We start from the raw sequence: 10,611 nt of genomic DNA, 5'->3' as shown, positions 1-10,611 counted from the left end.
CCCCCCCGCACCTGCTCTTAACTCTGTTGTTGTTTAGTCGTGTCTGACTCTTCGTGACCCCCTGGACCAGAGCACCCCAGGCACTCCTGTCTTCCACTGCCTCCTGCAGTTTGGTCAAAATCATGCTGGTAGCTTCGAGAACACTGTCCAACCATCTCGTCCTCTGTCGTCCCCTTCTCCTTCTGCCCTCAATCTTTCCCAGCATCAGAGCCTTTTCCAGGGAGCCTTCTCTTCTCATGAGGTGGCCAAAGTATTGGAGCCTCAGCTTCATGATCTGTCCTTCCAGTGAGCACTTAGGGCCGATTTCTTCAGAATGGATAGGTTTGATCTTTTTGCAGTCCACGGGACTCTCTTAACTCTAACCAACTGATTTATAAAGAGCAAGTTGACCAATTCTGTACCCCAAACAAGTGCATTTAATGGGACTGAGGAAATCTAGATCATGAGTCACTGTGCATTTTATTACTGTACAACAAAGGAAACTGGACAGACACTTGTCTCCCCTTACCAAAAATAAATAAATTCATGATTCTGACTATCAGAGAAATCTGGCAAAATTGCCGGGACTTCTGGAAATCTAATCCAATTTCACTGCTGAGCTTTGAATTCTGGTGTCACCTGATGGGGCTTCACTTCCTGGGTGGTGAAATTGAGGGTGCCACAGGTTAAAGGGCGGAAATGTCCTTGGAGCTCTTGGAAGGGGGAAGAGATTGATTTACCCCAAATGCAACTGAATTTAATGGGAGTGAGGGGATCCGGGTCAGTGTGCATTTTATTACTGTACCACAAGGGAAAGTGTGGACAGACATTTGTCCCCCTTTCAAAAAAGTTCATGCTGAAGGAGAAAATGCCTTGGCTCCCAGAAACCTAATCCAATTTCAGTGCTGTAACCTGATGGGACTCGTTTCCCCACATCCAGGATGGTGAAATTGACGCTGGCACAGATTAGGAGGTACGTGTCCTTGGAGTTACTGGAAGGGGGAAGAGATTTAATTGGTTTTCAACACTGTGCTTTAAATTATAGTATAGCACGATTAAACTTCTAAAAATTTGGGACACTGTCCTGAACCCATTGTTCCTGGGTACTGCCAAAGTGCTTCTTGCAATCTCCTATAAATTCCTCCAACTAAGGCTCTAAGTGCATCAGTTCCTTGCTCAGCCCAGTGCTGTTCTCGAACGCCTTCCTGGCTCTTCAGCTCTCTAGAATGATGAAGACACTCCTGATCTCCTGCCTCCTCTTGACCCTTCTGAATCCAGGTGAGCAGAACCACAGCTGCTGGGCTGTTCATCATGTTTCCAGGAAGGAATTACGTTAAGTGGGGGGTGGGTCAGCCATTAAAGCAGGAGAAGAAAGGAACAAGGGGGAGCAATGGGGGCAGTTGCCCACTCTTGGGTAAACCAGAATCCTAGGTTTCATCTACAACAAAGAGTATGTTTCTTGAACTTTTTTTCCTGTTTGCTTGCCTCATCGTCCACTCAAATTCTGCCCCTTCTTCCTGAAACATTGTTCTCAATATTAAATCTTTATTTTACCAAATGCATACAGAGGTGTGGCATCCCCAAGTACATTGGGGGAGCAAAAGAGGCAGTAGTTCACTCTTCAATAAACCAGAGTCCTAGCTTAAATTTAAAGCAGTGGTGTCAAAACTTTTTTCAAAGAGGGCCAGATTTGATGAAGAGAAAAGCTGTGGGGACCGACCAAAGGGCCGACCAAAGTTGTTGAGCATTTTTTAAGACTGAAGTTGTTGAGGTTTTTTCAGGATTTTACCCCAGGAAAATAAACTGCCACAGGGGCCGGATAAACTGACCAGTGGGCCCCTGAAATGGACTTTGGCCATGCCTGATTTAAAGCAAAGAGTAAGTTGCTTACATTTGTAGAAACTTATGATAGGATAGCACACAATCTATAGGCACAATTCTTCTCATATTTCGGAGCGGAATTATCCTGCCCCCCCCCATGAAATCTTTTAGTTTGCTGGTGTTACACACCACCCCAATCTCTCAGTGGAGTCAGGTTCCAGGGGTACCAGATGTGCTTACAAGAGTCTGTCATGTTTGCTGGTGCTGATGGGAGTTGTAGTACAACAACTTCGGGAGGGTTAAAGGTTTCCCCACACCTTCTCTACTGGTCCTCTCCCTCAGACTGCAGGAGCCATCTTGGACAATCATTCTCTGGTCTATGCAAGGCCCACCCCCATTCACAGACTTTAAGAACTACAGAAGAAATATATACTAGTTTGCAGAAACTAGTATTCAAATAGTGCTTCCAATGTTGCAGAAAAAATATATCAATTGCGAATCTTAAACATGAATTTATCCAGTCCGCTTTTGAAGCTATCAAATTTGGTGGCCTTTGCTACCTCTCGTAAGATGGAGTTTGTAGCAGAAAGTGTTGTGTTTATGTACCTTGACGCAGACCTATTCTTCCTACACGGTTACTAAAGTTTTCTAAACCCATTTTTCCCCTGTCCGCAGTGGCAACTCTGACATGTGAGTCTTGTTTCGGTCAAGAAAAAGATTGCAAAAATGCCACCACTGTGGAGTGTGACGATTCCCCTGACCAGTCCTGCATGTCTGCCTTTGGAGTTGGCAAACTGTGTAAGTGAGAAGAACTTTCAACCTCTTTGACCACCAAAACGTAAACCCCCTGACTCACTTTCGAAGGCCATATCTTAGCCACAAGCCACTGAACAAGACTTTTCATAAAGAAGTGTTGTAGATTCTGCATTGCCTGTAGGAGCAGGGAAGAAATTCAAGTCAGTTCATATTTAAAGGTGTGTTTACTCAATTGGCAGAGCAAAACAAAACATCCTTCAGAATCTGCCCTTCTCCCATTTTTGCAATTCAGTTGTCCAGCCATGTAATCAATATACAAATGCACATACTAGGGTAAAGTGTGCATATAAGAACCTACAACAAAATGAAGCGACAGTCACCTAATTCATAAGAAGAGCTAAAAATAAAGATAGAAAAGATGGATATCAGTAACAGCAACAAAACAAGCCAAACAATACGCCAACCCAAGTGTCGGTTCAGCAGCCTCAGCTTTTGTAGTTGGAGTCAGTCTGTGTGGTTCCTATCTCCCAGGCCAAGTGAAAAATGGCCTGCAAGGCAGAGAGCTAGTCCGCCAGGATTCACAGCCAATATGGTCAACAAACATTCCCCCACCCCCGTGGAGGAAACCATGACTGCTTAAATCAGTATGACCCTGCAGATAGAGCCTAAGAGTGAAAATTACATTCACACTAAATGTTGATGGGGGGAGAGTTGGAAACTGATATTAAAATGTGGAGAAATGGACTTCCGGGTTAGCGCCATCGCCTAATGGCGGATTCCCTCCGAGCTCCGGAGGGAATCAGCTCAGCAGGGGTTGGGTCCTGCCGCGGCGGCGACGCGGGGACCCTCATAAACCACAGGCGTTAGGGTTAGGGTTAAATTTTAAAATCTGATTATTTTGATTTTTTAAATTGATTTTTATCTACTCTGTCAGCCACAAAATTTATTTCATTCATTAATTGCTTCCCATGAAGCCTCCTGAACTGATCCCACTCAATAAGGAGAAGGGTGGTAGAAACCTCTGGACAGCCAAAGGTTCTCCAGTCCTGACTCACATTCAACAAATAGATAAAACTGGAGAAATCTCTTTCTGCTCCAAGCAGGGCCTGCTCAAGACAATTGGATACCTGAGGCAAACCATGAAATGTTCCCCACCCCGCAGACCGGGAAGAAAGGGTGACTGAAGATTCGGCCTGAGCGATTTATTGATATATCACCCCAGGAGGAGGCAGACCGTGATGACAGATTCACTCAGCAGTAAATCGGTGGGGGAAACCCTGCCTATCCTGAGTCCCTCTGCCTCCAGCACCCAGCACACTGAGGAAAAACAAAACAAGCTGCAGCCTGGAGCTGGAGGCAGAGGGACTCAGGAGGGGTGGCAGTTTCATCAACGATGTGAAATCATCATCGTGGTCTGTCCCATATACTTGCACTGGGAGAAAAAAGCTGCATGGACAAGGCTTATACATCTTGTTCCTCCCTCCCTCCTTAAGCTGCTTGGATTAAGAACACACCACTGCCCTCGCCTCAGCCAAGCAGTTTTGCGGAAACCCCAACCTGCCACTGGCTCACATGAGCAAGTCATGGGGCGGGGGCTCTGTTAAAGTGCTCGCCCTCCCTAGCTGCAAGAGCCCCACCCCCACTTCTGCTTGCACACAAGTAGGAGCGGTATCTCAGCTGCTAAGCAGAGGAACTGCGAACCATGTCTATGGAATGTTTGATTTGTAGCTTTTCTTTCTGGAGCCCACACGCTTCCGCTTCAGCGCTCTGCTCCCAGGACTTCCCACAGCTACTTGTAGCAGAGTGTACGCAGCGTAGAAACTGTTGCTGTGTGCGTGCGTGTAATAAATCAGGCTTCACGCACGGTGTCTTCCTTATCTTCTAAAAGTCTTTATTCATGTAGAAAAACAACTCAGAACTCTCCTGGTGACAGAGCACTCATTTTGCTCGTCTCTCCTCCAGTAATGGAACAACACTGAGACACAGGATACGCTCCCCTCAGTATACTAAACCACGCCTCAGAATGTGAGACGTCACTCAGAACTTCTTAACCCTGTAAGTTCTGATTCTCTCCACAATGTCACCCTTTCCTGTTGAGGGGGCACGGCTGCCCACCTCTCAGTGGAGAAGTTTGAAGGAGCCCCCACCTTGTGTGAGTCAACAGTGGAGTGCAGGCTCCGGGCAGAGACAACCTTGGCTGCCACCTGGCTGCCTTTTTCAGCACAGGAGGAAAGACCGAGCCCACTCTGCCAGTCGAAGGCAGCCAGGAAGTGCAGGCAGCCCGGCAAGGGATAGGTAGGGTGGCTTTGCAGCCTGCGCTTTGTGAATAACCACCCCACAAGGAAAGAGGCGGTGTGCCTGCATGGGCACCAGCGAGGCGGAGGGAGCCTCAGAAAGGAGCTCCGAGGTGGTATTTGCTAAAATGTATAGAACTTAAGATAAGGTATTTTGGAACTGTAAGGAGAAGGAAGGGAATTTCTTTCAAATGTGGTGGATGTGTCCTAAGATTAAAGTCTACTGGGATATGTTATATAAAATACTTTTAGTAAAAAAAAAACAGAGGCTTTTTTATTAGCAATTATAGGTGAAGAAATTCCCCCAAAAAAGACATAAATATATTTATGTATGCTACCATGGCAGAAAGGATACGTTTAGCCCAGAAATGGAAGCAGCAGGAACTTCCAACGTTGGAAGAATGCCAGACAAAGATGATTGAATACGCCGAGCTGGTGAGACTGATGGGGGGAATCCGAAACCAGCGCAACAAACTGTTTGAAAAGGACAGGTTATGATTTGATACCTGTTTATAAATATTAGAAGTAAGTCTTTTAAGTATGAAGATAAAGTAAAAAGGGTGATTTAGAAATGCAAAATAAAAGTGATTGCATATGGAAGTCAGGGAGGGGCACAGGAGGAAGTCGGAGCTCAATTTGAGCAAAGATATATGTGATGAAGAAATTTTATTTGGTTGTTATAAAGGAAAAAAGAAATTTTAATAAACATTATATGAAAAAGAAAAAGGAAGGAGCTCCAAGGTCCCTGCCACGAACAACAGGGACATGGGGTGGCTCCAATCGGGGAGTGGAACTGACGAGGAGGTGACAGATCTTGCCTCCAAGGATCACATCACAGCTTCAAAGGCAGCAGAATCAGGCAATGCTTTTCTTGATGGTCTGATCTCCTACCCCTGTGGATCAGCAAACATAAGGTGATCATCAACCCTTTCCTCATAGGTGGGCCAGCCCTGTCTCCAGGTCTAGTTATTTCCTTTTCCAATTCTTTTATAGCACTTTTGGGGTCAACAATGGTTCTCAAGTCCTGCATCAATACAGAGTTGTGTGATGCAGACTATGCCAGTGCCTCCATAACCTCATCAATGTACATCCAGATCAAGGGCTCCTGCTGCAAGACAGATATGTGCAACAGCGGACCTCCCGAAAGTAAGTATCATCATCAGGAAAGATGATCTCCCAAAACTTAAGTAATGAGAGAGGTCAAAGAAAGACAAACAAGTTTTTGGCAGTATCCTGATGTCAGGGACTGGCTAGACAAGGAGGAGTGGTGGCTACCAGTCGCTCCAGGAGGTGCCTGAGGGTGACACTAGGAAAGAAGATTTCAAACCTGATTCAGACTGGTGGGACAGGGAGGAGCCACTGACAGAGGGAACGAGCAGGGAAGCATTGGAGCCATAGTATGGGGGTGGCGGGAACTAATAGAACAAAACCCAAAATCCCAATAAGAAGATTACCTGAACAACATGCAGCATCTATTAGCAAGAAATACAAGGGAGCATCACAGTTTTATCTTAGTCCTAGAAACACCCCTCCCATAATGCTACTCACAGTTCCTCTCCTGCAGCAGCTTCTGGTATTTACTTCCTATGCTTTCCTCCAAAAAGCTTGAGCTCCCGCTCACCATTTTAGCCTCAAAACATCCTGTGAAATAGGTCAGGCTGAGAGATGGTTCCTGGTCCCAAGACACTCAGCAAGTGTCATGGCTACAGTGGAATTTGAACCCTGGTCTCCTAGATTCTAGTCCAACTCTCTAACCACTTCACATCACTGGCTCATTGGTTTCCCAGAGTTCTAGCCCCCAAACCTAGAGTGACCCATTTTCTTTAATGCATTGGCATTTGTAGAGATATTTTTAGTGGGACAGACTGGTAAGGCAGTATGATTCTTCTTCTTCTTTGGCGATCACTCGTAGCCAAGTAAGATTGTCTTTCATAAACACGGTTTTAACAATGAGTCCGTAAGTCACTGTGGAGGCCAATTCTGGAACCACACGTCCTTCCACAGTGGGGACATTGGTTTCTGGGCGGGAGTTGATCACGGTGTGGATATCCAAGCATGCCTTCCTCTTAGCACATTTCTCCCTTACATCCTGAGTTCGAGTATCTTCAAAGCCCATGACACCTTTGGTAAAGGCTGTTCTCCAATTGAAGCGCTCGCAGGCCAGTGTTTCCCAGTTGTCGGTGTTTATACTTCATTTTTAAAGATTTGCCTTCAGAAAGTCTTTAAACCTCTTTTGTTGACCACCAGCATTACGCTTTCCATTTTTAAGTTCAGAATAGAGTACAGTGGTACCTCGCAAGACGAATCCCTCGCAAGATGGAAAACCCACAAGATGAAAGGGTTTTTTGTTTTTTGAGCTGCTTCGCAAGACGATTTTCCCTATGGGCTTGCTTCGCAAGACGGAAACGTCTTGCAAGTTTGTTTCCTTTTTCTTAACACCGTTAATACAGTTGCGACTTGACTTCGAGGAGCAACTCATAGCACGCGGTGTGGTAGCCTTTTTTGAGGTTTTTGAAGACCTTGGTGATTTTTTTTAAAAGATATTTATTGAGTTTTTCCACCTTTATACATTAAAAAATCAAAAAAACAAAAAACAAAAATGTTAAAAACACATAAAGTTTAGAATCCTTATTTTCAATAACATATTTCCCTGACTTCCCCACACCTCCCCTTCTTATATTCCAATTCAAATTGTTAATTCAACAAGTTCTTGTCCCCAATTTTTGACCTTTTTATATTTAATTCATTTTTTAAAAAAAACAATTTTAACTTATAAACATCAGTATTTAAACATCAGTGCTCATTCTTAAAACTTTTTTCTAAAGTCGACTCAAATTCCCTTCCACGAATTCCCCAATTTTCATACTAATAACAAAACAAAATAAAAAAAAAGATTATAATTCTGCACCCTTTGGATTCCCAAACCCCACCCCACCCTTTCCCGGTTTCAATCCCCAACAAATGTCCATCAGTCTTAGTCTACTATCAGCCTGGAGACCTCACGTCCGAGGCTCTTAATTCTCACTCAATTCCTCTCTGCCGGTTTTTTTGGTAGTCCTTAATATTAAACACCAGATCTCAGAGAAGCTCTGTCCCGATAGGGTCCATATTTCTTCCAGCCAGACCTCCATACTTAAAAGTGGAGCCCCGAATCTTGTTTCTTACTCCTTTTAAGCTCCAACTTTCACCTTAATCAAATTTGTAATCCATAGGTCTTCAGATCTCCACATAAGGAGATCTCTCCATTCTTCGATCTTCAATTCAAAACAGATTTTCATCATCCAGTACTTATTTTCCTTTGTAGCCATCATGTCAGGCCTCTGGCTCTCCTTTGTCATCTGCAACATTACATCTCCTCCTTCTTTTCCTCAGAAACAACATATATCTCTTTCTCCACACTCTCAAATCTTTCAAGTTTCTCTTCTTGTCCAGCTGCATGACTTTGGTGATTGTTGAAGCTTTTCCAAAACTTTCACGACACCGTGCTTCGCAAGACGACAAAACTCGCGGAACGAATTAATTTCGTCTTGCGAGGCACCACTGTAGTTACTTTGGATGACGATCATCAGGCATCTGCACAACATGACCAGTCCAACGAAGATGATGTTGAAGAATCATTGCTTCAATACTGGTGATATTTGCTTCTTCCAGTACACTGATATTAGTTCGCCTGTCTTCCAAAGTGATGTGGAAAAATCATTGACTAACTGCAATGTTGGTGTGGTGTGGTGATTGTTTTCCAGTGCCTGCGAATGAGACGAGGGAGCTCAATGGGCTGAAGTGCCCGAGTTGCCTCACCATCTTGACAGATGATTGCGAGGGCAATAAGACTGTCAGCTGCAGAAATGAGGAGGATCAATGCTTCTACGCTGGGGGTCTCGTGAAGTTAGGTGAGTCTTGTATGATGGAGTGCAGCTAGGGCCCCATCTTTAAGGAAGTATCATGCTACTTTGAGCAGTCATGGCTTCTGCTAAAAGACGCTGGGATACTTTGTTTATTAAGGGTGCTGAAAGTTATTAGGAGACCCACGTTGCCCTCACAGAGTGTCAGGGATGGGCAGGAGCCCAAGGAGGAGGGATGTGTGTGCAGGGAGGTGGGAGGAGGAGAATACAGGGAAGGGCTAGTGATTTCTGGGGTTCTTGCCTGGAACACTGCGCCAGTTTATTCCATTTTTTCCCCAGCAACACCTTAAAAGCCTATTCAGATAGGGACATGCTCTATTCCCTTTTGCGGTTCATTCGATTGAGTTTTAAATGTTTTAATGATTTTAACTGCTTTTATTGCTAATGTAAATATTTCTTGTAAACCCCTATCAGTTTTTACTGCAAGCAAGCGGTATATAGATTTTGTTAAATAAAAATACATCTTAAAATTTGCACTTTAAATTGGAGGGGGCAAGATGGAGACCCACAGGACCAGGGGCCAAAGGCATTCTTCTAGGACTCTCTCTCTCTGGCCTTTGGGATCCACCTTAGCCACACCTCCTCTCCCTAGGCCACACCCCTCACAAGCCCCACTTCATACCCTACCTGTATGCTTTGGCCTGGCTGGATTGTTGCCCCTGAAGTCTTGGTTACCTGGATGGAGGACAGAGGAAGGGGTTGAATGTATGTATAAAATAGCCTGCCATGTAAAGGTGAAGTTTACATATGTTTCCATTGGCCAGTGGACCTCCCAGAAGGTCACCCAGACTAGAAAACAGCTCTTGGTCTGAAAAAAGTTGCCCACCCTTCTGTTTGAGGGGGAGGGTTTTGGATTTCAAAAATATGTGTGTGCTTTTTTTTCCCAACAGGGGGAAGCAGCCTGATTGGTGCTCTCCGAGGCTGTGCAACAGCTAGTATGTGTAACTACAGTCAGGAGATGCTGGGGACTTATCTTAAATCACTGGGATATGAGATCACTCAATTAGAGTGTACTGACGCAATGGACGATGCCAATCAGCTGTAGCTGAGGGAAGGCAAACCTCCACCACCCAGAAGAACCCACCATTTATGGAAATTGATGGCCTAGTGGTTAAAGCAGGGGAGGTCTCAGCCTGAGGACACCCAGGCTTTCTTTCTAGAAGTCTAGAAGCTCCTCCTCAAAGACAGGCTGTATTTGACTTTCATGTGCAAATGAAGTCATTGAATCATGTCTAAAATAAATATATATGGCAAATAATGTGTGTTGTATCATTTATCCAAATGCAACATTTGTTGGGGGAAATAATAGTGCTTGGGGATGGGAGCTAGATTTCAGGTTTGAAATCCCTGGCCAGCCTTCCATGTCAGATTTTATTGTGTCCACTTTGGGCTCCCTTGTTGTCAGGGGTAGTGCATCCCATTTCACCACAGCAGCCATGCTACGTAACCCCCACCAAAGCATCCCTTCCCTAGGTTGTGTGGCAACAGCACAAAGTGGCATAGCAGCAGCAGGATCTGGCTAGATCTTATGAGATTTTGGGGAGAGCTTGCTGGAAAACAGTGCTGATGCCAGTGCCATTTCTCTGCCACCTATGGGGCAGGTGGGACACCCACTTATTGTGAGAAAGACATAAACTGGACTGTGTACACAACCTTCAAAAAATAAAGAGAAGAAACATTTAGAACGGGCACAGAACCTCTCTGGATCCATTGGGACAAGTAGGCAGGGGAATGTTAGCAGAAGAGGAAGCAGATGGAGGAAGAGGCGTCGTAGCATTTTATGTAGTCTTACACAAAATGGAAATGCTAGTCTTCACACAATATATGCAAGCATTTTTGGAGGTCCCCCTTGTGACCCC

The 10,611-nt window shown here is 44.8% G+C and overlaps 1 protein-coding gene across 1 annotated transcript; it reads left to right on the top strand.

Annotated features, from left to right (window-relative positions):
- Positions 1–1,205: 1,205 nt before the first annotated feature.
- Positions 1,206–9,797, top strand: LOC128420370 (phospholipase A2 inhibitor and Ly6/PLAUR domain-containing protein-like). Its single transcript, XM_053401969.1, has 5 exons — positions 1,206–1,257; positions 2,476–2,598; positions 5,844–5,996; positions 8,594–8,740; positions 9,643–9,797. Exons 1-5 carry the CDS (start codon positions 1,206–1,208, stop codon positions 9,795–9,797), a joined length of 630 nt encoding a protein of 209 aa, XP_053257944.1.
- Positions 9,798–10,611: the final 814 nt, after the last annotated feature.

Source organism: Podarcis raffonei, chromosome 8 (genome assembly GCF_027172205.1).
Source record: "Podarcis raffonei isolate rPodRaf1 chromosome 8, rPodRaf1.pri, whole genome shotgun sequence".
Taxonomy (NCBI): domain Eukaryota; kingdom Metazoa; phylum Chordata; class Lepidosauria; order Squamata; family Lacertidae; genus Podarcis; species Podarcis raffonei.
The sequence above is the reverse complement of the archived record's forward strand: the minus strand, read 5'-3'. Positions and strand labels throughout refer to the sequence as shown.

Excerpts from the sequence above, each read along its gene's own strand:
- LOC128420370 (XM_053401969.1), top strand. The coding sequence starts at position 1,206 with ATGATGAAGACACTCCTGATCTCCTGCCTCCTCTTGACCCTTCTGAAT. Across the intron at positions 5,997-8,593 it reads CAACAGCGGACCTCCCGAAA|TGCCTGCGAATGAGACGAGG; the intron begins GTAAGTATCATC and ends ATTGTTTTCCAG. Across the intron at positions 8,741-9,642 it reads TGGGGGTCTCGTGAAGTTAG|GGGGAAGCAGCCTGATTGGT; the intron begins GTGAGTCTTGTA and ends TTTTCCCAACAG.